Below are 27,984 nucleotides of genomic sequence, written 5' to 3' on the forward strand. Positions count from 1 at the left end.
CTTATTTGCTCTGGTGTTTTTTTTCGTTTCCCTTCCATGCATTCGATTGATTCGCACCCGGTGCTCCTCCCCCCCCACCCTGGCTTGAATCCCAGCTAGGGAACCTGCACGACTGTGCTTCTCCACTTCTTGGGTCTGTTGGCCATCCCAGAGATGATGATATCCCATGCTCTTTCTCTCTGGGATTTTGACTTTCAACCTACCATTCTGATTATTGACTGGAGCTTTTCATCCTCCTTCCGAATCGCCGCCCCCGCCCCCCGTTCGACGATACACACTCCTTCCCTTGTTTGGCTTCTTCATTCTGAGCTTGGTCTGGTCTCCTTCCATTCCCGCCTCTGACCTCCCCAATGCCCATGCCCAGACTTGCCTGACCCGCCTGGGTCCGAAGGATTGCCAACGCAACATGATCCACGTTGCGCGTTTCAGACATCCTGACGAACCGCCTAGTCTTGGCGTGGTCAACGCAACAATCGTCTGGTCTGGTCTGGTCTGGTCTGGTCTCTCCTCCTGCACCCTGGTTAAACTGCTGGGTCATTCTTCGAAACGCCCTTTGTGATGGACTCCCTGCTTCCCGTTCACCGTCGTCTCCCTTGACCATCACCTTGGCTAACCATGCTATCATCCTGTCATCCTACCGTATTCGCCCCTCATACCCTGGTCAGCATGTCGCTCTGCACCTTCTACTTCTGCTTCTTCCAGAAAGGCAATACGCGGCCCGCGCCGAGATCATTTGCGCAACGCCTGGGGTTTCCTCCTCTGGCGCACCACAGCGGCCTAAATTATTAAATTAATCAGCCTATGTAACTCCAGATGGCACCGTGCTAGTGCAACCTAAGTGGGTTCTTCAAGCCCCTTCAGGCTTTTTGCCCACTCAACGGACTCACAGGCCCCCTTCTCTTCGATGGAGCCCCTCCTGTGGTTCAACATTCGGACCACCCTGCGCTCGTTTCTTTTCTTCTTTCTGGTCGCTTGTTGGTCCGGCCCTCAGCCTCACTTTACGTAGAGCCGCAGGGCCAAGGTAGCCCCCCACCCCCCCCTTCCTCCCTTGAAAGTCGAGTCTCTTTTGAGTTCCCCTCTTTCGCAGACAGTCAGACCAGCCTATCATAACGTCCCTACCAGAGGACACGCGCACAAGTGGAAACGAAAGGAAAGTAAAATAGCCATCAAAAGTAATAAAAAAAAAAAATTCTTCCTCCTGCCAGTCTACATTGGGGAGAATTTCACCATAGCACCGTCAGTCCATGACCATGACCGTGGCCGTGTCTGTGACCCCCCAACTCTGACACCACCCCCTCAACTCTCAGCGAGTCATCGAATCAGCAAAGGGTTCTTCGACGAGGGTACGAGGTCGTCGGTGTGCAAAGTGGCCGCCAGCCGCAGGAAAATACGGGCGCTTCTCGAGTCGCGACCAACGTGGACCGAATAAGGTCAAGTGCTGACATGACCCCGCGGCAGGAATTAATGAAAAAAAAGAGAACCAATAACTCCGGACATGGTCCGACTGGAAATCAAGGATGGCAGCATTATTGAGGATGATGATTCTGCTTCTTCCTCGAGTGATGATGGAGATGACGATGGAGAAGGGTTGAACTTGTCCAACGGATGTTCTTATCCGAGTCCAGGTATACATGGACTGTGTACGGAGATATACTACGGGGTACCATGTACTTTCTATTGTCAAGAGATATCTCCAAGGTACAAAGTACTGCTACTACTTCGAAAACTGATATCCACAAAACGACGAGTTGCTCACTCCACGCTACATACGGATCTCCTCCCGTGAGAAAGAGAAAGAGCAACCGGACTTTCAAAAAAGCTGGCTCCCAAAACAAACAATGACATCCCCCATCATCAATCCTCTTCGTCTTCCTGCACAGAAACTCCACGGATTTATCCACGGACCCCGAAATTCGCAAGCAATCCTCCACCCGGGCAAGAATGCATCCTTGTAACCCCTCCCCAGCCGAGAAACTCTCTAGCGCGCCTTCTAGCCTTCGACGCAATCCATAGTCGCTAATCCACCTCAACGACTGGACCACGCTCGCCAGCCAGTGCTGTCTCCATCAATCCTTCCACGCACTAGTCACGACCATCCTGCACGCCTCAGGCAGAACGGATGCCATCATGCCATCATGCCGCAGTAGTCGCCAACACCCGCGACTAGGTCCCGCTGTCCTGCGAACCGGGCCGCAATGCGTGCAGATACGGAGCCTCCAAGACTCGCATGGCTGAGCCTTGGGGCTGCTTGATTGTGATAATCTATCAATACGAGGTGTGTGAGTGGAGGATTGGTTAGTCGCAGATGAATACCGGAATTGGGCATTGGTCGGGGAGGGGCCGGGTATTTGCAATGATATGATGTATGAGGACCTGACCACGTTATACCATGTGGATAATGAGGATCGGATAGGGCGTCTTTTGGTTGAGATTCGATTCTTGGAGGGCCCCGTTGGAGCTTCCTGGACGATTTGAGTGAAACTGATGGGCTTGGAACCAGCCAACTCAAGTACGGAGGGCACTGATAAGTGTTCATACTTGAGGCTTGCAGTCTTACCTTTGAGGGACACAGTTTCTGAGATCTAAAGGTGAGATAAGATAAAAGCTATACACATCCCATTTCTGGTCGTTCAAAGCCCATTCATACAGGAGTGGTCAGTGACGGAAACCCCTATAGTCCCACTCTAATACGAAGTGTGCGTGGAGCTCTTATTATCGAGGATTGCCCTAATATAGCAATAGTCTCCATTCTGAGACACTATGTACCCGCACGGCGTCTGGAGATTCTCCATAGACTGGATCCCGTAACGGCGGCTCTTTCTTCCAAGCGAGGCTCAACGGGGAATGGTGAGAGTCAGCCGTATCCATACATCACATGACCAAATCCACTGGAACTAAAATCACGTGACTTTCAGAGCAAACAGCACAAACACTCTCTCTACGCCAGCCCAGTTTCCCTCGACGCGAGCGCGCCGCGTCCCAGCGGTGAAGCGCGCAAGAGACGCAACTCTTCAAACTACACCGCAATTCCACCTCTACTTTTGCCAATCTCTCAATTAACCCTCCAAGTCAACTTGGGTCCACTCTCATTGCTCCCCTCTTTCATATTCCCTCTCCCCTCCCGAATTACCTCGTTCTCCCGGCAATGACCAGAGAGACCACTCCGCCTGCCACCATCCCCGCCACAAACGCCGTCCGCGAACCACCGTCCCTCCCCGCCTCCCCGCTTGCGAAGCGTACGAAAACAAACGACAACGCCGAAATGACTGCCTCCAATGCCCCCGCCGTCACTTCGATCCAGCAGCCTCTGCCCCCCTGTTGATCAAGAAGCTGGTTGACTCGGCCACGGCCCCGACGCGGGGCTCGGCCTTTGCTGCGGGGTACGATATGTATGCTGCCAAGGAGACGGTGGTGCCGGCCAAGGGCAAGGCTTTGATTGATACTGGTATTGCGATGGCTGTGCCGGAGGGTACTTGTATGTTTGACGTTGCTTTCACAGTATTTGGGATTTGGAAGTGGCGAAAAACGTGGAGGCTGATTCTTTTTTGTTTCTTGCAGATGGCCGCGTTGCTCCCCGTAGTGGTCTTGCCTCGAAGCACTTCATCGATACTGGTGCTGGTGTCATTGATGCTGATTACCGGGGCGAGGTGAAGGTGCTGCTGTTCAACCACTCTGACGTCGACTTCCCTGGTACGTGGTTTGACGTTGATTGATTAATTGATTGATTATACGGCAGTGATTGACATGGCTTTGATATCTAGTCAAGGTCGGTGACCGCGTTGCCCAGCTGGTTCTGGAGAGGGTAAGTGCAAATTTCCACAATTCACCGTCGAGACGCTCATATACCCTAACATCTGCATAGATCTATACCCCCGAGGTCGCAGTCGTCGAAGAGCTCGAGGAGAGTGTCCGTGGTGCCGGTGGATTCGGCAGCACTGGCGTTTAGAGACTGGAATGAAACAAAGATGAGGATGATCTATTAACGAATCGGGTTCTGGGGAGAAACAAAACGCATTGGAGTATATCTAGAATTGGCGGTTCTTTACCGGATTTAATGAATTCACATGTCGAGTACGACTCAACCGAAATGAGAGCTGGACCTATGCGGGAAGTGTTTTACATTTTCGAGATTCATTGTCATACCTGGCTGCCTTGATAGTAGATTGATTGGGCATAACTGACTGGTTGTCTCAAGTCATAAGTTTGAAAGTTCATTTAACTACTCAGGACACTATGAACCATCCTCGGTTATCTAATCCTTTCGCCAAAATCTCGTCTTTGACGATCTCGGGACAGAAGGGCTTTTGACAAGACAACTAACCTGATGTTCGCTACTGGTTGAATCGTAGGTATGTTCTGAACAGAGAGATCGAAGGTAGTACAAAAGATACTGAGAGCCCACTCAAGTCGCGGAATATTGAAGGTCACCTCGATGCCGCTGGTGGTGGAGCACGAAAGGACAATACCTTGGTGTATGTTCATCAGCTTGAACTATGATACTTCCTGTGATTTTTCACATCAGATACCATCTCGAGATGACCATGAGAGAATGGTAGGATAAGATTCTAAGAGACGCTATACATCAAATACATTTCAGAAACCCTCAAGAGAAGCTTTTGGGCTAGACTTCCTCCCGAATATTGTCGGGTTCTTGCTGTTGTCTCAAATCACTGTCTGGGCCCAATGAAGTAGAGCAATAAAAATTTCCAATCGTGATTTTCACGGAATCTAATATCAAATTATATGTGCGAGTCAAAACTGTAGGCCGGTAGAGAACCCAATTTCATCTCTCACTTCTATAAACTATTCCCTTTTCCTTTCATTGACCTGTCTATTCATAACGATATCCTCTATTGTAAATGTGCTGGGAGATCTTCCTTGTTCCATTCCTGCACCTCAAACTGGGAAGGAGGATCTCTCAAGAATCGCGTATTGCGAACCAACCGCACTTCCGCAGCCTTAGTCCGTCGTAGATGTTCGCGCTTTTGCTTCTCCTCCGGGTTCACATCCCCATTCTGAGTGGGGATATTCTTTGCAAGTTCCGCATCGCGAGCCTCCACCGTCCGCTCGAGAACGCTATGCATACTTGAAAGAACCTTGATGGTAGATTGAGCCAATGGCAGCTTACTGGACGGGACGTCGTCGGGAGACACCCACGATCGGGTGTTGCGCAGATCGTCGCCTGCAGCGTCGACGGCCTCGCGTAGTCGAGCTACTGTCAGTGCAGCGAACATGTCACCCGTACCACTGAAGAAACAGTCCAGGGCGGGGATGTCGACCCGGAACAGACGCGGAGATCCGTTGGACTTTGTGGTTGAGCCGATCACTGTCAGAAAGTTATCCGGTGGACTGGGGGTAGACCCGGACGTGGACAGTTTGAAAAGCTGCACAGAGGTGATTATGACGTGTGGTACAGAATAGATGCGATGGATGGCGGTGATCGCCTCGGCCAGGGTAGCGAGGGAAGTGATTTTGATGCCGGAGAGGACTCTATATGTGCAGGTTAGGTGTCGGTGCTCGATTTTCCCGTGGAGACATCGGCTGCATGGTCTGCTAAACTGGACTTACTCGGCTTCAAACTGGTTGGGAAGGATTAGGTCTGCATGGTGGATGATTTTCTTGTAAGCGGGGACAACGTCGTCATTAACGTATAAACGGCCCTGATCGCCCATCACAGGGTCCAATACTAGAATGGTCAATTAGTAACTGATCAATTCATGAAGTCGAGGAGAAGAACAGATTGGCTTACCCCAGAAGAAAGATCCGGGCTTTTTCTCAGCTCTTTGTTGCAGATCAATGCCAATGGCGCCTACGGCTTCGACAGCAGCTGCACTCGGGGCATAACCGGAGAGCATGACATCGAAGTCGGTCAAATTACTCAAGCATAGACCTTGGTAGATGTCCGAGATTTCCTGTGCAGTTGCACGGGTACCCTTGAATTGACGATAGCCGGTATGGTTACCTAGATAACCTTGATTAGCGATGCTGATACCATATCATGGGGAGTACCTCCTGGGAACTTTCCCGCGGAGTTGACTCATAAAGGTTGAATTGATTCGCTTAACGTAGCGGAAGAGATAACATACTGAAGTTGACAGTATTCAATGCGGCAACCTCGCAGCCCAATGACTGCATGACAAAAGTCGCCATTGTATTTCCCACATGGCTGGGAAAAATGTCAGCTTGGACGTCATCATCGGATGACTGGATGACTCCACAGAGAGCGGACCGAACACATACCCATAGGCAACCTGGAGGGATGTTAGTTATTTAGTCACGGTTGGAGGTTCTCCCTGCGTCACTTACATGGCTAGCCACAGCCAGCACTCTTGTCTCTGGGACGAGCGAGTCAGACATGATGAATAATGGAGGGGTGAAGTTCTTGGAGAGTGTGGGGGAGAAATGGCCGCGGAGTGGCCGGATTTCCTCTTACCTAATTGGCCCGAAGATTGAGGCATTCACCGGGAGGGCCTTGTACAAGAGTGGGTGAGAATACACAAGTTCTTAGCAAGTTGTAAAAAGTAGAGATCAAAGATTACGAGATCATCGTGAAAAGTAAAAAGGCATGTCGCGTGTCACAGTCGAGCCTCAGTGCCTGAACACACTGACCCCATGATTACTCTGTCCATGGCCACCAAATACCTCGAGCAAAAACGAGCAACCGCCCCTCTGGCTCCTTACGTCGTGTTGCACGCCGGCGTCCTTTTCATTTCCTCTCGAAACACCGACATAATCGTACACGCGGACCAAAAATTAGGTCCAAAGGGTCAAAAAAGGAAACAGAGACTGGCTGCCTCGTATCTACTGGAGAACGGTAGAAGATCAGCGTGGGATCATTTACCGTCCTGTGTGATGGTTCATCAACGTAAGACCATGGGCTGGTCTCGGCCTCGCGATCGTCTCTCATCAGCAATCCTTCAGCCATGCGACGAACCTTTCCCTTCTGAGCATCTTGAACTTTCCAAGAGAGGGCCGCGACGACGATACTTGGCCCCTGCACCATGCAAGTACCCCTGAACCGCTGAACCAGTACCCGTCGCCCGACTCCACAGAACGCTCTAGTCCCAACCAGCCCTGCTCTTTCAGGGCAAAGCGCACCGCGACTAGGCGTGTTCTCGGCCTTGGCTGCTCTGTCCATGCGATGGAGACCAGCACTAAATTCAACTTGGTCCAGTCTGGTGTTCCGTGCCCGGCTAGCAGCCTTCGTGGAGGGTTACTAGTACGGTAGACTGGCCGTTGTGCCCTCGTGGTGGTCATCCTTCTTCCTTTTCCAACTCCAAGACTGCAAAAGGGTGTTCAGCTTTCCGTGGACCACGTCTGACTCCGACGCTCGAATGTCCTTCTGATTCTCTTCTCGCCCAGTTGGGGGCCTCGATGACAGTGTAGGCTATGTCGGATCGTTCATAGCACGGGTATTGCGTTTTTTTTCACTCGCTTTTTTTTTTCATTATAGCCCCGTCGTGGCTACGTCGCTCGCTTCTACTACGGATTCTCATCGCCATGGATCCAATCGCTCACTCAGGGCACTACATCGGCAGTCCAAATGCCAGTCACTCGCTCTCTCCGATGTCTTACTCTCGTTCATCTTCACTGCGCTCCTGGTTGCGATCCGGATCGTTTCGCCGACCAGCACAATTCATCGGGCCGCTTTACCATGGCCTATTAATTCTAATGCTTATTCTCTGTTTCTCGCCGATATCAACGCTGGCGCAATCAACAGCCAGCGCATCAGATCTAGCCCCGGATGGGCCCCGATCGGCGTTGGGGTCAAGCGGAGAGATCAACCTGGATGATCTTGTCGAACGACGTCCATCATTTGAGCCCCACGAAATCATACAAGTTGATAAAGACCACAGCGACGAAAAAGCGACATTGCCAGGCACCGATCAGAATGATGGCTTGTTACTACCGAGAAGCATTGTGACTGCCGACAATTCGTCTTCCAGTGACCTGCCGTCTGCATTTGACACCCTCTCCAACAACTTCGCCAACGCCACCTGCGTCGCCTTCTTCGATACATTCCGCTCCAACTCGTCGTTCACCGACTGTTATCCAGTATCGGTCCTCCTCGGCAATTCCAATTCCTTTTTCCATACATTGACCTCAGCCGTGGCTACCTCCCACGTGCTCGACGTTGCATGCTCCCAACCAGTCGCCAAGTGTGCATCGATCATGAACTCGCTGGCTAAAGAAATGCTTCACCACAGTAATTGCGGTGGAGATTACGAATCGAATAACTCGGTTGTCCAAAGCGTCTATCAGGAGTTGATGGCATATGAGCCCATGTACCGCGCCTCTTGCCTGTCCAATCCGGATACCAAGGACTATTGCTTTGTCGATGCCGTTACCAACACGACGGCCCCGAACGATTATAATATCTATTTCATTCCCATTGGTAGCACCTTGAGTGCGTCGGGGAAATTGACCTGCAACGAATGCTTGCAAGCAACCATGAAGATCTTCGCCCACTGGGCCACCATCGACGGCCAGTCTCTCGACTCCACCTACGTGCCGTCTGCAAAAGTGGTCAATAATTACTGTGGCTCCAATTTTGTCACTACCAATGTCACTGTCGGCTCCGACAAAGTGACCTCCGGCGCTGAACAGGTGATGCAATCAGCTAATTTCCGGCTTATTACTTCACTATTCGCCATCGTCCTCGGGACAACGATGGCGGGGGTATTCTAATTGAAGCCTGAGCCTCAGTTCTACCCTTGACTTTTCTGCTATTTCTGTTTTGTTATGCATAGTTGGGTCGCTCCTTTACCCTTCTTCTCTCTCTCCTTCGGGAGTACAGTCATGTGTGATGCCAGCGAACAGCGTGCCATTTCATTTTCGTGATATACACATTTTTTCTTGTCTATTGATTAATACAATCTGTATATTTATGCTCTACTTTATAGGAAAATAAATGTGAATTAATATCTGGTGTTATTTGCTGTTCATTGCGACGAATTGCGCTCGTCCCCGATCCCTGTAGATCACTCCCTAGGCAATCTCTGCCTCTGAACTTGGCTTACGAATTATGCCTTTCTCATTCAATCAAGCCCAAAATTTCTTGAGAGAACTCTCTGGATATGTCGAGTGCATGCATCATGCACCAAGCACAGCCTTAAATATCAGGGGAATACGGCTAATTACACCAGGGGTATGCATCACCAACGCACACTTCGAGTCGGTGGCGATCCCTGCTCAGACTCAGCCCCCAACAACCCCAGTGGGCCGCCAATCCCAAGCGCCCTATAATAACGGCGGCTTGGCGTGAGGTTTCGGACCTCATTGCTTGTTTTCCTTTACCCTCGTGCGCCATGCTTCATCATGCCCGTGCCCGAAGCTCCGCGAGGCGTCCCATCTGAGCAGATCACAGACATTCTACCATTAGCGGACTCCTTGTATGACTCTACCAGCCGTGAGCCCACTCTCGTCAATCAGGCGCGTAATGAGCTTAGTCTACTTCGATTAGTGCTTGATGCGACAAGAACCTCATTGGCGCTTCTCTGTGTTGACTACCCCGTCGTAGCAATTGACAACGCTCTTGCCGGCTGTCGTGTAGCTCTACTGGAGCTGGAAGAGCTTCATCGACAAGCGGATGAAGTGGGGCCGGTTAATCCACTGTCCGATATTCGGGGGCGATTTTCGTCCCTGATATTTGAACTCAGCGTTATGAATGCTGATATGATGATGTTTGTTGATCCTGGAGCAGTCTCTGATGTGCGGACAGAAGAGCTAACCCTCTCTCTAGATCCTCACAAGCCAATGTTAACCAACTCCTGCGGGGTTACATTGAAGATGTGCGAGCAGGGAAGCGAGAGTCCGCTGTTGTCTCAAACGTTCTTGATGATGCTTCTCCGAAGAGTGAGAAAGATGAAGCATGGAACAAGCTTCAAAATGAACTGCATGATGTTGGCATTATACCCGAATGGTCAGATCAAGACCATGGCTATATCATTTCAACCCTACGATATGCTGTAGACAGGGAGCACCTCTTGGAACGTTGTGGCCAAAACGCAGTTACTTCAGCGAGATCGTCCTGGTCGAAAAAGCCCGCATTGCCTCCACGGAATTCGCTGTACAACACAACGCCTTCAGGGGACCCACTCACCCTACCCATTCGCTCGCAAGAAGATTCAGAAAAGGGCCTCTCAGACAAGGAAGTACTGCCCACGGAAGACTTTCCAATCCCAGTCGCAATGGAGCTCCAAGATACGGACGATACGCAAAAGCAAGCACTACCCATTGATGACTTCCCCATTCCCATGGCCATGGAGCCATTTTTCCCAACAAATAACGATACCGATAAACAAGCCGTACCACGAGAAACTCTTCCTATCCCCGTCCAGTCTGAGACCAGCGTCGAGAATAGTCAGGAGAACAGATCAGTAAACAGCTATTCTATGAACAGTTCCTCCCGACCAAAGTCAATTATTCGCGGCAAGAAGCCCAGCATTATGAAGCGCATGAAGTTCAAGCTCACTGGCAGCAAAGAGGATTTTGTGACCTTGATTCAAATGGGTGGGTTGTATTCCGTCAAGGTATCCTTGGACAAGGGTGCGGACGTGGACACGACAAATGATGCAGGAGAAACAGCCTTGATGGTAGCTGTATCATTTGGCCACAAGGACATCGTTGAGCTCCTTCTCCAGTACGGTGCGGATATTGAAAGGAGGTCAGACAACGGTGACACAGCCTTGGGGGCAGCCGCGCTGAGGGGTCGAGAAGACATTGTTCGAATCTTCCTCGAGAACGGGGCGAATCCCGATGCTGGCAAGAATCTAGGCAAGACTGCGCTCTCGCAAGCCGCTGCGGCGGGGCACGAAGGCATTGTTCGGCTATTTCTGGACCGAGGTGCTGATCCGAATGTTCTATGCACTAGTGGCGATACTGCGCTTTCGCGAGCAGCGTTCTATGGCAACGTCGAGATCGCCCGACTACTGTTGACCACGGGAGCGGAGGTTGACAAGACGGCGTACCCTCGGAAGACGCCGCTTTGGAAGGCCGTTCATCAAGGGAAGACTGATATGGTCAGCTTGTTGATGGAGTTCCTCGCAGACCCGTTGAAAAAGGACGTGCATGGCCAATCGCCATTATCGATGGCATCCTCACTTGGACGTAGCGAGATTATTCGTATTTTTGAACGGTACGGGTATCAAGCCACTCCATTTCAGTACTACTGAGAAGCTGTGAAGACACAGGTATATGCTATAAACTCAAATGAATGTATATATTTGAGGATTTTCCGTAAACCGGGTGACCGGGTAGGAAATAACCCGGTCACCCGGTGGGTTTTAGTAGTAATTATATATGATCGGATGGGTTTAGCTAGGATATCTGTAGGATCATGTAGGATTATATAGGAATATGTAGGCGCTTATCTTAAGTCCCCAGAGGCACGTAGAAAGATCTCCCAAAAGATATCTCTTTACGATTTACTAGTTATATAAAAATATACTATTCCTTCTTTAAAGCTAATCCTTCTAGCTATTACTAGTACTATCTATAAAGTATTATATATTAGTAGTATACTTATATTTTAGTTAGACTAATAGCTACTAGTAAAAATTAGCTATTTCTATAGCTAAAGTTTAGTACTAATCCTAACTAGGAAATCCTTATATATCCTACAGGAACCCACCGGGTGGCCGGGTGACTAGTATTAGTAGCTACTAGTAAATTCAACCTATACCGACGAGAACCCATCGGGTGGGACCAGATAATGGTCGGGTATCGATAAGGAATTTGCTTAAGATAAGCGCCTATATAATCCTACATGATCCTACAGATATCCTACTAATTACTAGCAAAACCAACCCGATGAGCTGTAAACCCTATATTTGACTTGCATATTGGCCAAGGGGCCAACCATTAGCTAGCATGCTTTTGTATTTACTCAATGTGCTCTGCCACAAATGCAGCGGCATAGATATCCATATCTTGTACGAAACCATTCAACCTCGTTGGCTGCCAGTCCAACAGTTGCTTTGCCCGCGCAGAAGATCCTCGGAAATTGGTGCACATTGCCTTGGAAAATAGATCACCGCCGTGTCCCTTTAGTTCCACTCCTCCCTTGAATCCCCATGTGGAAGACAGGGCATTGAAGATATCGCGCATGCTCTCCTGGCTGGTCACCAGATCAAAGACGGGGTATACTCCTGTGCCGGGGAAAAGGTGTACTTTCTCAATCGCACGAACAAAAGCTTTCGCCACGTCATCGACGTGGATCAGGCCAGGTCGAGACTGAGCATCTAGTGGGATTTCCACGTTCTGAGCCCCCGTCTTCGCAGCCTCCAGCACGGGAGTTATAAAAGGGGTCCAAATGGTGCTTTCTCGTCCATAGATCAGAGCTGGTCGCAGGATCATGATATCAAGAACGTCTGATGCCTGAAGCACAGCCTTCTCCACCCCAACTCGCCAGGCCACCAATTCCTCTGGAAGCGTGCCGGCTCCGTCCCCGACGATGTCAAGATCATTCACGGGCTCATTGGACGAGCCGTGAACCCATGTCCCCGAGCAATATATGTACCCCAATTTCGAGGTCTGAACACCTCGAGCGTTGGACGCAGCCATGCGCTCCTTGTTGACTGAAACCACGTCGGCAAGGAATCTGTACGAACCAGCATAGGCGCCAGCTACATCTACAACCACATCGACATGCTTGGAGCGGATGATATCCAGATAGGGTCCTGGTTGGTTTACTGGGTCTGGGCAGACAATTGGAATGATCTCTTCTTTGGCCAGTTGCTTTGCTTTGGCGGGGGTACGGGTCACTCCGTAGACGGTGTGTTGTCCACTCTGAACAAGGAGATTGGCAATTTGGCGACCGACATAGCCAGTTGCACCGAGAATGAGGACTTTGGGCATCTTGAGGGAAGTTATCTGGTCACTGTAGATTGATTGTTGGAGGTGAAGAACTTATACGAGACGAGGTTGGCGGGGGCGGGGTGCCATATATACGAGCCCGGTTAAATTTGCCACCATTCCGTGTACGTCCGGTTTGAAGCCAAAGAAGAGGATTTAGAAGCTAAAATCCGTGAAAAGACCATGATTTGGTAGATATCACCATCCATCGCCCGGGAACAGGTAGATGGATAGAACGCGAGTACGGGCAGAGAGCCGTGATCGCCTGCTATCTCCGCAAACTCCGCATCACGACCGGATATTGGACACATTACCAGAGGATTGCGGGACATGAAGATGAAAGATGGATGAACAATCATTAAATATGGATTTGTTTAGTGTTTTATTCTTCAACTCAATTAGCAAATACCGACCTGGCGTGGTAAATTTCAAAGATTGTGTCTTCCTGGATGCGTTCGAAGAAGGCTACCATTAGAGAACCTTACCTGTATCCAAATTTCTCCCGCGAACTTCAAATGGACCTATCTCGATTTCTCTCTGTTGAAGCTCTTGCGGTGCATCACTCAGGCCTGTATAACTTGCGATACATTTCGTCTCTTGCTTCTTACTCTCGGAGACAGCTTTCTCGGGGACTGTGGGAGGAAATACATGCCCGGCTTTAAGCAAGTCCGTTGACAAACTTTATTTTCTCCAGCAAATTCGTCTTCCGCATACTAGTATTCTTCGTGCTCAGAAAGAAGATACAACTGTTCCTCCAGAATATCAAAGAGATCAAGAATAAAACCTTGGCAATCTCACTCAAGGTTTCGTGTCATTTTCCACAATGGCATTTGAAGCATCGGAACCGATGCCTTTGACTTGACTTCCTTCGCCCATCGAGCTCATGCCCTGCCCGCTTCCTTTATCTCACTGATGCGTATGTCCCGAAAATAAGCTGCTTTTATGTCTGTAGCAGCATCGAACCATGACAAGTATCTGGAATGGTCTTTTAGTTCGAATATGCTACCAAGAGGGCAGATCAGTGAGCTGAACTGAATTGACCTACTGATCCCAATATACAGCAGCTTTCTGGTGATCGACGATTGAATATCCTGAATGGCCAGCCATTCCTCGAAGATCAATGCCTCATTAGGCGCTCTGCACTGGAAACGTGGGCGCCTTGGCAGCTAATGATGGCTTCGGCTCAACAATCCCGCCGCGAGTTATGTTAGCGTGTGGCTTTCCCCACTCCCTCTTGTTGTTGTTTCCAAGTGTCCAGTGCTCATTCCTTGCGGATTCCACTACGCCCGAAATCCGACCATGCCATTCTTGTAAGAATTGAGGGGCAGAAATCCAGCTGCCTGAGTCATGAGCCTCGTATATAACCCGTAAATGCCCTTCGTGTCTGGTCCTTACCCATTTGCCAAAGCACTGCTTGAGTCGCAATCTGTTCTCTTCTTTCCGGCCCTAATGAATTCATTCAATATGTCGAGCGTTACTGCTTCTGGTCTTCTTGGTCCCGTCGCCGCCCTCAATGGTTGGACTCTGGTTATGGAAGTATGGATGTATGCTGTCACGATTCCGGAGTATAACAAAATCAAACCTTCGGGCCAGACCACCAAGAGCCAGATAGATGCGCAGATGCCTCCCACTGCGCGGTGGAAGAGAGATAACTACAACCATCTCATGGAGCAGCCCACCCAATTCTACGCGGTCGCCTTGGCACTGGCAATTGCTCGTGGTGGCAAGATTGATGAACTGGACTCGGCTCTTGCTTGGACGTATGTCGGTACCCGCGTTTTGCACAGCTTGGTCCAATCTATCACCAATACTATGATGGCGCGTTTCTTGCTGTTCGGCTTCTCGTCAAGTATTCTGGCGGTTATGACTGGAAGGCTGGCCATGCTTGTCTTTTGAACCGTGGCAAAGATAGCCTCAAGGTTTGCTCCATTTATCTTGCAATGGGTACGTCAAAGGCGCATGGCAGAATTATATTCAAATCCTTCGACTGATATTTTCCAGTGACGGATTCAGGAGTCACCCGCCCGGGCATACATGCCTCGCTTTGAGTGAGCTGCAACGGTTCTGTGTATATAGTGTAAAGTTATATTGGAAGATGCGATTCATATATAGCGATCAAACAACTCTTGATTTGACTCAGTGCGGGGACGTCAAAGCAACGTCCAGTATATCCATAGTAACTGTAAACGTGAAGACAAATATAAACAAGCAAATATGCATCACAGATGTCATGATAAAAGGAAAGGCATGGCTCTTAACGTTCGTCAAAAATGAGCAAAGTAAATCGGATAGTATGTGCGTAGGAGGGCAGGTTGGATGGGACAAAAGCGCTCATAACTCAGTGAAACTAGAGAAATCTGTTTATTTAAGTGGATCAGCTTCTTCTTTTGACGCTATCCCCAAGAGCAACTCCCACCAGACTCTGAGGCTCGCCACCAAAGTTGGTGCCAGGATTCGTGGCTGTGGGAGACCCGGCACCTGAGATAGGACTTTGAGCAACTTCGCGGTCCCGTTTCACCCGAAAGTAGCCCAGCTTGGCGAAGCGGCTGAGATGAGTCCAGAAATGTCGCCCAGCTGGGTGTACGGCAATACGGTCTAGTAGGTCCACCGTCGCTTCCCGCACGACCTGGTCTGGATGGAAAAGACCCATGCTGACATAGAAGAGTCCCGCTTGATTCTCGGGAGCAACGGTCAGAAGTTGACAGATACCGGCGTAGTCTTTGACAGCGTGAGCCAGCGCAAGATAGATGGCACCTGCTTCAGCATGGGACAACTTGAGGGACCGAAGTCGATCGTGATGGTGGTGTATGTCAGGCCGTTGAATTGGCCGTGCCGGATAATACATCGCCGCAATGTCTTGGATATACGAGTAGTATGAACGGGTATTCCGCCAACCCTCAATCCGCGACACAGAGGCGGAGAGCTCGCGCTGTTTAGTAGCCTCATCGGACCAGACGTACCCATGACCCCTGAGAGATGTAGGGTCTGTCGGGTCTGTTTGATGGCCCGTCGGGCTGTCGGGTGACAATTCTTCGCCAGGCCCAATAATATAGAGGTTGGAAGCGCCATATACAGCCTCCTCGAAAGCTGCTGAAACTCGAGTAAACTTGACAATATAAGCGCGCCATTTCGCTCGGATGGCGTTCTCGCCATGACGCTGGCTGATGCTACGAAGAATGTCATCCATGAACATATTGTCCCCCGTGGGGTCTTGGTGTGTGTTTGAAGCATGATTTGGCAACAATGCATTTTGCTGCTGGAAGAACAGAAGCCCTTCCGTTACTGGGGCAGATTCAACGTGGCTTGAGATCTTAATACGACCTGTCGGTAGATCGCACAGAACATCCCACCATTCGGGATGATTGGCGAAAGTGGGATTTGTTACGCCGGCAATGAATCCAGGCACTTTGAGGAGATCGTCGATTTTCGTCAGATCGGTATAAGGGAAGGCATGTCGAGTGAATCCGCGTAAGATTCCACCAGAAGCGAGTGCACAGGCTGCGAGAACAGCTTCAGCTACCTCGCCTGATGGCCGGTTGTGTCCCAGGAAGATGACTCGTTTTTGCGTGAGGATGGCGTTGACAAGCACGATGATGGGATGTGTGAATGGACCGCTGGTCGTCAAATGAGGATGGATTGGGAAAGGTTGCGGGGAGGTAGCATGAGGTCCGGCGAAAGTCTGGATGAGTTTGACGAGAGAGAAATCGCCAACAGTCTCGGGCCAGATGACCGTGGGAATCTTGACAGGGATGGGAATGTCGTGGTAGACCACTTTGGACTCGAATTCATGTGTGTCCCGAGGTAGAACGTATCGGCTCGATTTCTTTGGTGATGGGGGACACTCCCCATCTTCCGCTTCTTCTTCCTCTCGTTGGCGAACCATTTGTTCAAACTTCTCGATGAACATGTCCTTGGTGTTACTGGATTGCAAGATGTGCCGCTCCAAAATAGACATCTTTGGCATCAACGAGAGATCCATGTTATTTACCGCATCATATAAAGACGCAAGTGTTTCAGGGTAGGGCGATTTGAAATAATCTTCCAGTGCTAACAGCAATAGTGGCTATGGTATCGTTAGATTCACCTCTCTATAATATACAAGGAACGGACTCACTTTGTAAATATGAAGGAATGAATGTCTCGTACAGATTGCCATGGCCTTGACGACAGCACCACTATTTCTCTGGTCAGATGGAAAGCTTTTCAGGCACAAGTTATGGGGAAATCATACCGTCGAACAGTATTATCCTGCTTCGTATTCACCAAGTTCAGCACGTACATCAAGGGCGGCCCTTCCCCGCCCTCATCGTCATCACTGCTGTCACCCTCAGAGATTTCACCCTCCTCCTCTTCAGGCATATCCGCCCCCTCCTCATTGGCACGGTATCTTGACTTTCGCTTTTTCTTCTTCTTCCCGCCCTCCGGCTCTCCCTCATCATCGCCGCTCGTGTCCTTGTGCAAGAAGAAAATGGTCCAATCCTGACTTCGCACATGGGTCTGATCCGGAAGCATCAGCTCTGCGAGCATACTCTCGTCACCACTGATTGCCGCCGGATACTGATGCTCCATAATCGGGCCCCGGTCGATATGGAACGACGCTACCAGAATATATTCCACATGGCGCTCTGGCGAGTCCAGCGGGTATTGCGCCTTACACCGCCGTGGCCTATAGCCGATCGGATTCTCGGTCGATGTGCGTCGGAACGAGGCATGCGAGCCACTTGGAGACCGTCCAATAAAGGAGGCTGCGGGGGAGAGACGAGGAAGTCCATTGGTCTTAGGGTTGGAAGTGGACAGGGAGTCGTTCGACGGTCGATAGGGCAGCGTCGACGCCATCTCCGGAGGAATTGGGCGAGGTTCGAGATGGGCCAGAGTTAGGCGAAGGGACTGAGGGACATGCCTTGTCTAGAAGGCCTCGCGAGCGAAAGAATAGCGACTGGAGCGGTGTTCAGTGCTGCCAATCACCGCAGGCCGACAGTCCAATGTTTCAGGGGTCAGTTCAGAAAAAGGGCGATCTCCACAGCGGGGGCGATAGGCGATAACAGCTGCAGTGTGTAGACCCGGCGGGACATTCAACCATGACTATGGCAAGATATAATATTCGTCAGAAATTAGATACTCGTCATGAAGTATGATAAGTCCAAACTGATCTATCGAGTCTATCGACCCGGTTGTCCCATCCACTTGCGTCTCAGAGTGTCAGTCGACAGCTCCAAAACTACTGTTTGGTGGCTCCGCACGTGCCTCATCGGGCCGACTGTGTTGCCGGGGCATTGTTTACTATCTTCAACACTCGAGAGATATACTCCGCACGCCGCACCACGAGACTTGCGCAATCATGGTAAGAATTCCAGCTTGCATGGGTCAAAATCACAATACGATAATCTGATGCATCATGCAGTCCAACAATCAAACTTTCAAACCCTCACCGCTGTCCTTTGGGAGTCCGCGGGCTTCGCCTTTCCGGCGTCCGTCTACGCCCAACTCCCCGCCTGGCTCAGCTCGTACGGGCGGCACGCCAGGAAGCTCACCGAGTCGAGGGTATACACCAATGCAATCGCCGAGCAAGTTGAATCAATCGTACACTGTCGAAGAAGAAGATTCAGTCTCCCCGAGAAATGATCCTATCCCACAGCCCAAGTTTACTCGAGAGCTTCCTCCTTCACCGACCAAAGGAGCGCAGTCGCCTGGATATCAATCGCCAATAATCGGAAACCGATCGCTTGGAACGACCGTTGCGAACGCTGATGCCTCTTCCAAGCTCCCCGCCAATCAAATCAGAGAGATCCGGGAAGCGTTCCAAGTCCTGGACCAGGACAACGACGGGCTAGTCAACAAAAATGACGTCGCAGATGTCTTGTCGAATCTTGGTAAGTGGAATTGTTGTTTTCCCAAACCAAGCCAGCCTTTTGGTATTAATTAAGGCTCTTATAGGTCAAGACGCATCCCCATCAGCGCTCTCGCGCTTCTTCCCACCTGGCGCATCTCAAACGATTAACTTCCCGACCTTCCTGAACACCCTCTCTCAATTAATGTCGCCCATGTCTTCTTCTCAAGAGCTTCTAAACGCCTTGGCTGCATTCGACGATGATGATAATGGCCAGATCGACGTGGCAGAGCTGCGTGATGCCCTCCTGCACACCCTTCCCGAAGATGGAGGTGCTTCCTTGACGGAACAACAAATTGATGAGGTATTCAGTGGATTTACAGGGCGACGGGCTTTTGGAGGGCGGGGTGCAAAGGCGGGAGCAGTGAAGAGGGGCGAGGTCTTCCAGTACCACGACTTTGTCCGAAGTGTGGTGGGCGGAGGGGAGAATGGCAACAATGGACGTCGCGAGGCAGGTGCAGCTCAAGCTTGAAGGTTGTTACTATGAAGGATTGGGTTTCCGACGGAGTTGGCGTTGGGGGATGTGTTGCTTCAAGTCTCTGTTTTGTCAAATGCCCACCATCCCGGTAGGCTTGTTGAAATGATGCCATATGCCAGTGCCTTTCAGTAGATATCAAATTGTGTTTCAAGACCTGCAATAACACTGACGTATGATCAATTGAAAAGATAGCGTATATATTCGCCTAGTTGATCTTCCAAAGATAGCTCGATGATGCGGTTGAGGAGGCCCGACCAAACTAAACGCGTGCTCCGCATTTCTCCAACGGCAGAAAACCGACAGCTTCCAGCCACCGGAGCCCTAATAGTTAACCCTTTACAACTACTCCCCCAAAACCAGATAATACGTGATATCAATCAACCGATGCTGTATTGATTGTTCAAATGGCCATGCCTCAGCCGTCTTGGGGTCTTGGTGGCCCCGAGGCACCAGCTTCGCCGCGGACGATGCGCACGCTGCGCAAGATCCAATCTCACCAGGTCCTGACAACATCTAGTGCCCTCATCGCCCAGACTCAACCCTCTCACCTCTCAGCGTCTCGGTCCAATGATACTGGATCATCTGCAATACAATCTGGCTCCACGACACGTACTCCAGCCCGAAGGCCGCGATCAAATAGTGACGCGGCTGCTCGTGATGCATCATTGGGAGCGCCAGTCCCGATACAAAGGCGCCCTGCTCGAAAAACAGGATCGGGTGTGGGAATCAAGAGGTCTCTTTTGGAGAATCTTGTGCGTGATGGGCCACAGAATGGGAATACAAAGGAAGCATTACAGGAGCTGAAATACCTTGTCCTGTCAACCGGAGTGGACGCGGATGGAGATGGCATGGTAAGCATCCGACCTGGTTTTCGTGGCAGTGGCTGGCATGAGTGTAACTGACTTTGGTGAAATTACAGTCCCCGTATCGAGTCTATCTCTGGCTTATCCTCCTGAATGTTGCGCCTGTCCCGACCGACGATTACCTTGCCCTTGTCCACCGAGGCGGCTCACCCGCGTACGCGAAGATTCGCAATGATACTTTCCGCACCCTGGCAACCGATCCCCTCTTCAAGCGCCGTGTAACCGAAGCAAGTCTCATCCGGTTACTCAATGCTGTGGCATGGAAGATCCATGACTCCAAAGCCAAGCCTCGATCCCGGCCTTCCTCGTCCAGGCGTCTCGAAATGGAGATGCTGGTGAACACACCACCCAGCATTAAAGAAGAACCAGAATTGGAGGATCGCGGCTCAGGTCCCATCACAACTGTCAATGATTCGGCGATTTATGTGCAAGGCATGAACGTTCTTTGCGCACCTTTCTTGTATGCCGCTCGCAGTGAGGTGGAGGCATTCGCGCTCTTCCACTACTTTGTCACCAAGGAGTGCCCGGGCTATATCCGAGGCGCCATGGACGGAGTGCACAGAGGTCTTCGCCTAGTTGATCGATGCTTGGAGATCGTGGAGCCCAAGCTTGCAGCTTACCTCTTCTCCAAGGGGATGTATGCTGAACTCTACGCTTTCCCATCGGTATTGACCTTATGTGCCTGCACACCACCGCTGCCGGAAGTTTTGCATTTGTGGGACTTTCTCTTTGCATATGGCCCGCATCTCAATATCTTATGCATTGTCGCTCAATTAATTCGCATGCGGGACACCCTCCTTGAGAGTCCGAGGTGAGTAGTCCATATCCAATCTATTCCAGCTTTATATCTCTGACATGCTACTAGTCCCAACAAAATTCTTCGGTCTCTGCCTCCCCTCGATGCCAAAGGTATCATTGCTCTGACGGTTCTTCTGGTGCAGAGAATCCCTGATGATCTCTATGCGGAGATGGTCAATCATGCAAAGTGACCTAAGACACTTCTGTTCATGTCTGTTCATGTCTCTCTTATTATTATTTTCCTGCTTTTTATGGGCATGGCGTTTTGGGCATATCCTTTTATTGTTTGGTTGGAAGTGGTGATTTGGGTCTTGGCATATGGAAACTGCATTGCAACGACCTTTCCGAGATATACGATAGTTTGATGAAATGAATTGACGATTCTTCTCCTAAGATTCCATGCCTATATCTGTTGACTTCTGGATAGTATGATCTGCAACTCACCTCTTCATGTTGACAGTAACAATCAAAGATTGATGATTCCTAAAAACTAACATGGTAGTCATCCTGCGGCAAGGTTATGTTTCAATTGCCGGAAGTCTCCAAGCGATGCTAGAAGCCAAAGGCCGTGTCAGTCTGATACATGATGATAATAAATGGCTTTGTTGACAGGTCAACAGTGAGACAGCCGCAAAGTATGCTGATGGTTTGTGCTCACTGAATTTGACTTACAAAAGCACTTCAAGTCATGCATACATACGACTATCAATATCCCCCGATCTTCAATCTCCGAAATATCTAGCATATAAGTGACCACCTGCCTGGTTATGTGAGCAGTATCACGGCTGCAACGACGCCATGCTATCTCTAGCTATTATTCTTATCTTAATCATCGCACCAACTTTCTACTTCTTCTACGCACCAAAACCAAAGCCCATCAGTCGACCAGTCGATGTAGTGCTAGACGTAATCCGACCACTAAGCAAATGGACAGCTTTGTTACTTTCGGAACTCGTGCTCTGGATTATCCCGCCTACGATGAAAATGGGCTGAGGATGGTTGGTATTCTGGTAGGGGCTTTACTAGTTAGTTTGTAGGGTAAGGAAGACTCGTCGAAGATGACGTGGAGACTGGAGTGTCGTGACCAGTAAGTTATGGCGGCGTTAGAAGCTAAGGGGAGGCTGATCATGGAGCGAGATGCCTATGATGATCTCGTGCTGTTGGACACACGTTGATATGGAAGAATTAGGAGCTACGCTTCCAGGTTTTTAGATCGTGGAATTGGAGTCAATAATTTTTGATCCTTCAAAACAAATAGGCCACAGCACTTTGATACATGGAAGACTACCGGTCTAGGGTGAGAAACATTGCCTATGTAATATTACAGAGTAGACATCAAAGCCCCGGTGAGAAAGAAGTAATCCAATAGTCAATATCTCATTCGGCAAGAATTAATAACATAATACAAGATCATCCATAACCAATACCAATCAACCAAATAGTGCTCAACCCAACCCACCAAATGACATTACCATCCCAATCCCTCAAGTTATACGTCCCTAGGTTGGCGCAGACGTCGACAACAACTCTAATGACTTCTTCTGCAGCCCACTACCATCAACCACAAACGGCTTGTGCGGGTCCACCTGCTTTGATTCCCGGAATGGAACATTATGGCCGCCGCCCAAGCACTCAGAACTCTTCTCGCTGGGTGTCTGCTCTGTCAGATCGGCATCGTCCAGACCCACCGTGCCATCCCAGCTCCCACTTCGTGTCATATCGGGGGAAAGATCCAATTTGACGCGAATCCGGGAGCCCATGAATGTCATGCCATTGAACATGTTCATAGCTCGCTTTGCTGCGTCCACGCTGTGCATGATGGCGGAAGCGTGGGCACGTGCACAAGTATCATGGGTTTCAGCGGTTACCGTGACGTTGCACTGTTCCACGGCCCCAGAACTTTGGAGTAGAGTTGTCAGGTCTGCAGTAGTGCTTGCCGGATGCAGATTTGCGATGTAGACTGCTCGCTGGGCGAGATCGGGAACAGAAGAGCTGGAAGTGGGAGAGTGGTTTGCCCAGGCCTTGCGCGGGTGGAAGCGGGGGGGATAGTGGTCTCCTACGTGGTCGTGGAGGTTTTGAATGGGCGAGATTGGGTATATGGGCATCATGTTCCAGCCGGGGGCATCGTACATTGAGCAGTGCATCATGGGAGATGGCGGGACGCATTGCATTCGCTCTGGCATCATGTAGGGCTGTGGGGGCATCGCCATTGGGCCCACCATTGCTGCGAATTCGGGGTATGGGTGGGTTGGGCTAGCGCAGTGGACAGATCTGCTCATGTTAGATAGCGAATCTTATGGATTCACACGGAAGGCATCTTACTCGGATGAGATAGGTGAAGGGGGCATGCTCATATTTCCTTGAGACTGTGGTGGCGTGGAATGACCCGACACGTAGCCTTGAATCACTGCGGGTGGACTTCTAGTAGGTCCAGCAATAGGCTTAGTCGGAGCGCTGGTGCGTGCCAATGTCACAACCAAGCTCTGGCCTTCCCATCCATTGGTTGATAGCCGATCTGCGTGAGGAGTTAGCAAAGATCCAAACAAGCCTACAGTGTATGTCTGAGAAAAGATTACTCACGATAGGTCCTCCAAGCTTCATCCTCATTCTTCACAATGATCTGGCCTAGACCTGTCGGAAAGCCATTGCTGTCATCATAGACCACAGCTTGCCGAATATGCAGAGCTGTCTGGCGCACCAAATCCTTCAACTCTTGCCAGCGGCAATGGGCTGGGATCTATCAAAGGATATCCAGTAAGCAACCCGAACTCTGTTGTCAATTTTGAACCACCTCAAACGTAGAAGAACTTACTCCCTGGAGGAACACGACGAATTCATCTTCCGATCTTCGGGATCTTGGGCTGCGGCCTTTTTCTCGACCGAGTAGCGGCATGATGGCAATGAATGCGGTTTTGTTTCCAATCGAGAGTACCGGTAGCTGCTGTTGCTGCTGCTTCCCGACACAAGCGTATCTCGATCGGAAACGCAGGTAGACGTATTGCCAGTCGTTGCGGACCTTTCCCGTGGTGCAAGTATCCCAAGAAGCCGGCGTTGCAAAACAGTCGGAGATCGAACCCGTCTGACCAGGGTTGTGGTCGGTCGAATCTGGAACTGGAACAATCGCTTTGTAAATCCGGTCGACGTGGTCTTTGCTTATCTTTTCTCTCCATAAGCACGAGTCAGCACATGGCCTTGAAGAGAGAGAGAGGAGGGCCTAAGATAGTGTGGAGGGCCTTGTAATGTCAAGCAGAAAGCGTGAGCATGGTAGACGAAATTGTCATCGCACGATCATCGACATCACTAAGCATAAAATGCAATGTCTTTCTTTTCCTCACCTGGGGATTGACAAGATCACAAGAGCAGTAGGGCAACAGTCTTACCTTGTTGCAGCGAGATTCAATGCAGGTCAACAAATTGGTCAGACCGACACATGCGCACTTTGCAGAAAAGAAAATCCAAGCTATCCGCGAGCCAGCGTTAAGGAACTATCTTATTATAGGGACCACAACCACAGCGATGGAGCTAGAGGGGAATATGCAACCAGGAGATTCTTGTAGATGTTTCACAAAAGGTATTTGCATCGTGGTTAATCCTGAGCAGGGCAAGACTAGCAAGGAAATAAATTTGGAGACACATTGGCGTGTGCAAAGCAGCAGAGCAGTAGCAGCATCAGCAGTAGCAGCAGACAGCAGCCGACGAGTTCGGAGGCGAGACCCAGAAAGCTGCAGAAACTGACGAATCGAGAGGCGCCGAGAAAGAACAGCCAGCCAGTCAGGACGGAGATTGTTCGACTGCTTCTGTCTGGGATGTTGAGATATGTCATTTTCGCGCGCGACGAAGCCCGAGCTCAGTTCCTCCGGCCAATGCCAAATGCAATAAATCATCTCCCCGTACCACCCCACTGGAGGATACATGGATAGTGCCACTCAGGAACCTGCACTTGTGTCATCTGTTCGTTGCTTTTTCTTCTTACTCCTCTGAGCCACTCTTTTCTCATCGCAATCCATGGGGGCTCTAGGGGAAATGCTATCCCAAACAATGTTGGTTTTAGATCGCCTTCATGTCGGGTCGTCCCGTCTCTTGGATTGCAGGGGAAGCGGGGGTAAAGTGGAGATGGACTGGGTGTGTACAGGAGACAAATCCAAGATCTTCGAGGGCGAACAGTAGCATCGAGCATGCTTCGTGTTACACCGCCAGATTCAGATCGGCCATGGGTGCTCCTCAAAAGGTTCTTCGGGTGACAGACGCCCTTGGGGCTTGAGAGGCAGAGAGGGAGGGGGCCAGTCGTGAGGGTAAAAGTGGAGCTCGCTGCGCGTGTGCGGAGCGGCCCATATCGATCACATTGGCTTTATGGGCTGCATCGTCCCCTTAGCTTTGCAGAGTGCTTGTTGGTGGAGTTTTGGTCAGTGGGTATCATCAACCAGATCGGATCAAAGAGTCTCCACACCCAGAAAAAGAAAAGACAGGAATGAACAGCTTACAGAGGGAGATCAGCGATTAGCGATCGCCCAGGGTCACTAGTCCAACCAGTAAGCCAACGAACTGGTCGACCAGTAAACTCAGGGTCCCTGCGACGTGAGCAATCAGATGAAAATCCACAGCAATGCCGAACAGCGATTGGTTTTGCTTTTGGATGCGCTGCGATTATTGATTCGTGATATCAGCCTAGTTGGGAGTACCTGCAGCGGCAGCTACTGAGACCTAACCGTGGCTGGCTGCCAGCGCGGGACACTGAGAGTGAATGAGGCCGAGTTCGAAGGGTCTCTCCACTTGGAGGTCGTTGGAAGGGAAATGGTCGACTCTTGAGAGCATCACGGATGCACAGAATGAACATGGCGTTTGGACCCCGCACGGACGCAAGAGATGGTACATACAAGGTACGAAACTCTATACGTTTGGACGTCACATCACGCACTCCTGCTTTCTGCATAAAATAGTCATGTCAAGTCAATCGAGGTTGTCGAGAAGGCGTTACTTGTCGTCCAGAAGGCGTGCAGAATGGCATAGGGTCCGCCCACATTGTCCCTTGGGAGGTGTGACAGTCATGCCGCGATAAACATGAGCTTTGGTAGCACTGCCACCATGGCGACGTGCAAAAGGCAGGTTTTCTCTGCGAGTCTGCGTAACCTGCGCCATTCTAGAAACCTAATAAGCAAGGCTCAAGAAATCTGCAGGTCTTTGGGGAGCCAAATCCTTAAGCTCAAAGGATCGCCCCTGGTGTTTTCGGTGACCGAGCATCCTATTCGACAGCGGGAGCTGGGGTTGAATGTGTAATGGCCGGTGCTTCAAGCGCGTGTGACCCCACGGTAGAACATACCCTACATTATCTGCCTTTATCTATCAAAGTCACGTCATGCGAGGAAGCTGAGGTGGCACACAGTCTGAAAGTGTGATAGGAAGAGAAACACGCAACATTAGCTGAGGGGATGCGGAGGATAGCAGTTTGGAGGCGAAGATGACGAATGTTAGAATAACCAAGAAGGCGGGAAGTGGCCATCCTGATATCTGTCTGTATTATGTGTGTCACGAGAGGCTCTAGGCGACGCAGAAAACTAACGTTTCGACGCTGTCACTTGCCGAATTGAACAAGTCATGATCGTTTTGCTGTGCGATTATTGGTCGTGGTTCTCACTTAGCGTTGTATTTCTATGCTGCTGATAAAAAATCATGCATCGTAGGATAGGGCCCGCTCCACTATCTTATGAACCTTAACATCGATCCAAGACGCATGAAATATGATCACCCCTTCCAAGAATGTTGTAACTTTGATCGCCCAGATCAATGAGCAACGTCAGTGAGCGATATTCACACCGGACTTCGATATAGCTCATCCACTAACAAACCGCATGAATAGTCACAGAGGTCTTGTCCATAGATGTTATTCCAAGGTTGATAGGCACTGGTGCACGTTGAGTGAGCAACGTATCAACTGAATCGGCACCTGTGAGGTCATCGCTAACACTCACTAGAAAGTCTCCTTCATTACGACTTCCATTAGAAGTTACAAGTAATAGCGCCCATACCATTATTACCACCCAGAGGGCACTTCTCTAGGCTTCAGTACACGAGTCATTTTGCTACCTTGCGGACTTACTTAGAAACGGCCTCAGCCCTTCATACCCTACGGTCATGTGTGATAAAATCAACGAAATGACAGAATATTTAGTCTGAGACAAGAATATTAAAGTATCAATACGAACTTGCAAATTTCATAATCATTCAATTTAGTTTGTTCATTGATCACATCGATTCGACAGTCGGTAACCCCTCTCAATCATCTTTCCCTTGATGAGGTTGCTTAAGGACTTCATAGTAAACTCCGTTTTGAATCAAGACCCTGATAACGTTAGTCCATGGCAACATAGACCCTACTAAAATAACTACCAACAGCCAAAAAGGTAGGAAAAGCAACTCTCAAGACCTACCTCCTAATGTTACCAGCACCCCCGATACCAAAGCTCACATGTCGGACCGACTGCTGTGTAGTGTCAGCCGAATTGAATTCTGGTATAACGAAGCGCGAAGTTCGACGTAGGATTCCTTTTTCAGTTTCGTAATCGGTGAGCAGGGCATCACTTTCTTCATTATCTTTGTGTCCCTCGGAAGCTGCACATAGTAATCTGGGAAAGGGGTAACCCCTCCAAAGTCCGACCATCTTCTGTCTGAAATTCGGTAACAGGAGGGGGATTCGTCTTTGCTCAGTACCTATTGCTTCTCAGCTTGGGTGGACTATTTCTTCATAGCTAGTTCTGTGCCAAGTTCTACTTACCGTTCCTGGGCCTTGGCTATTTCGCGTAGAATGAAGCCAAGAAGACGCGATCAGAATATTGCAAGCGAATCCCCGCATGCACTCCACACGAGCCAAGACTCTACCTTTTATCTATATCCTTGGCGCATAGCCAGGCTACCACTGCCTGACTAGGATTTGTTCACTTCATTACTATGAGACATTTGTTACGATTTGACAGACGAATACTTTTGGGCTCAGATCGCAACCATGCAACCGAATTGACTGACGCAGTTCCTCCATGTCGAACTAATTAAGGTCATATGTGGGGAGAAAATGTCAGACCAAAATACAGTCAAGATAAGCTGATGCGATC

At 50.0% G+C, this 27,984-nt stretch overlaps 9 protein-coding genes across 9 annotated transcripts; 5 read left to right on the forward strand and 4 right to left on the reverse strand.

Moving 5' to 3' along the window:
* Positions 1 to 4,850: 4,850 nt before the first annotated feature.
* N7458_008353 (pyridoxal kinase) lies at positions 4,851 to 6,357 on the reverse strand (the record flags this gene model as incomplete). The annotated part of the gene is made up of 6 exons (XM_056911735.1): positions 4,851 to 5,490; positions 5,569 to 5,686; positions 5,750 to 5,962; positions 6,087 to 6,166; positions 6,241 to 6,251; positions 6,307 to 6,357. The coding sequence occupies 6 exons, from the start codon at positions 6,355 to 6,357 to the stop codon at positions 4,851 to 4,853; spliced, it is 1,113 nt and encodes a 370-aa protein (XP_056764561.1).
* A 1,143-nt stretch (positions 6,358 to 7,500) lies between these two features.
* On the forward strand, positions 7,501 to 8,688 carry N7458_008354 (uncharacterized protein; the record flags this gene model as incomplete). Its single annotated transcript, XM_056911736.1, has 1 exon — positions 7,501 to 8,688. The coding sequence occupies one exon, from the start codon at positions 7,501 to 7,503 to the stop codon at positions 8,686 to 8,688; it is 1,188 nt and encodes a 395-aa protein (XP_056764562.1).
* A 630-nt stretch (positions 8,689 to 9,318) lies between these two features.
* On the forward strand, positions 9,319 to 11,174 carry N7458_008355 (ankyrin repeat domain-containing protein; the record flags this gene model as incomplete). The annotated part of the gene is made up of 2 exons (XM_056911737.1): positions 9,319 to 9,683; positions 9,743 to 11,174. 2 exons carry the CDS (start codon positions 9,319 to 9,321, stop codon positions 11,172 to 11,174), a joined length of 1,797 nt encoding a protein of 598 aa, XP_056764563.1.
* A 709-nt stretch (positions 11,175 to 11,883) lies between these two features.
* On the reverse strand, positions 11,884 to 12,858 carry N7458_008356 (NAD-dependent epimerase/dehydratase family protein; the record flags this gene model as incomplete). Its single annotated transcript, XM_056911738.1, has 1 exon — positions 11,884 to 12,858. One exon carries the CDS (start codon positions 12,856 to 12,858, stop codon positions 11,884 to 11,886), a length of 975 nt encoding a protein of 324 aa, XP_056764564.1.
* A 1,461-nt stretch (positions 12,859 to 14,319) lies between these two features.
* N7458_008357 (MAPEG family protein) lies at positions 14,320 to 14,751 on the forward strand (the record flags this gene model as incomplete). The annotated part of the gene is made up of 1 exon (XM_056911739.1): positions 14,320 to 14,751. One exon carries the CDS (start codon positions 14,320 to 14,322, stop codon positions 14,749 to 14,751), a length of 432 nt encoding a protein of 143 aa, XP_056764565.1.
* Positions 14,752 to 15,229: 478 nt separating this feature from the next.
* Positions 15,230 to 17,691, reverse strand: N7458_008358 (AFI1/MesA family protein; the record flags this gene model as incomplete). The annotated part of the gene is made up of 3 exons (XM_056911740.1): positions 15,230 to 16,918; positions 16,970 to 17,030; positions 17,087 to 17,691. The coding sequence occupies 3 exons, from the start codon at positions 17,689 to 17,691 to the stop codon at positions 15,230 to 15,232; spliced, it is 2,355 nt and encodes a 784-aa protein (XP_056764566.1).
* Positions 17,692 to 18,250: 559 nt separating this feature from the next.
* On the forward strand, positions 18,251 to 19,214 carry N7458_008359 (uncharacterized protein; the record flags this gene model as incomplete). Its single annotated transcript, XM_056911741.1, has 2 exons — positions 18,251 to 18,725; positions 18,790 to 19,214. The coding sequence occupies 2 exons, from the start codon at positions 18,251 to 18,253 to the stop codon at positions 19,212 to 19,214; spliced, it is 900 nt and encodes a 299-aa protein (XP_056764567.1).
* A 416-nt stretch (positions 19,215 to 19,630) lies between these two features.
* N7458_008360 (uncharacterized protein) lies at positions 19,631 to 21,072 on the forward strand (the record flags this gene model as incomplete). Its single annotated transcript, XM_056911742.1, has 3 exons — positions 19,631 to 20,071; positions 20,140 to 20,894; positions 20,949 to 21,072. 3 exons carry the CDS (start codon positions 19,631 to 19,633, stop codon positions 21,070 to 21,072), a joined length of 1,320 nt encoding a protein of 439 aa, XP_056764568.1.
* Positions 21,073 to 22,380: 1,308 nt separating this feature from the next.
* Positions 22,381 to 23,774, reverse strand: N7458_008361 (RNA-binding protein; the record flags this gene model as incomplete). Its single annotated transcript, XM_056911743.1, has 4 exons — positions 22,381 to 23,152; positions 23,204 to 23,396; positions 23,462 to 23,618; positions 23,694 to 23,774. 4 exons carry the CDS (start codon positions 23,772 to 23,774, stop codon positions 22,381 to 22,383), a joined length of 1,203 nt encoding a protein of 400 aa, XP_056764569.1.
* Between the last annotated feature and the right edge of the window lie 4,210 nt (positions 23,775 to 27,984).

The sequence above is a fragment of the Penicillium daleae genome (genome assembly GCF_028827525.1).
Source record: "Penicillium daleae strain IBT 16125 chromosome Unknown utg000007l_segment0_segment0, whole genome shotgun sequence".
Lineage (NCBI taxonomy): Eukaryota > Fungi > Ascomycota > Eurotiomycetes > Eurotiales > Aspergillaceae > Penicillium > Penicillium daleae.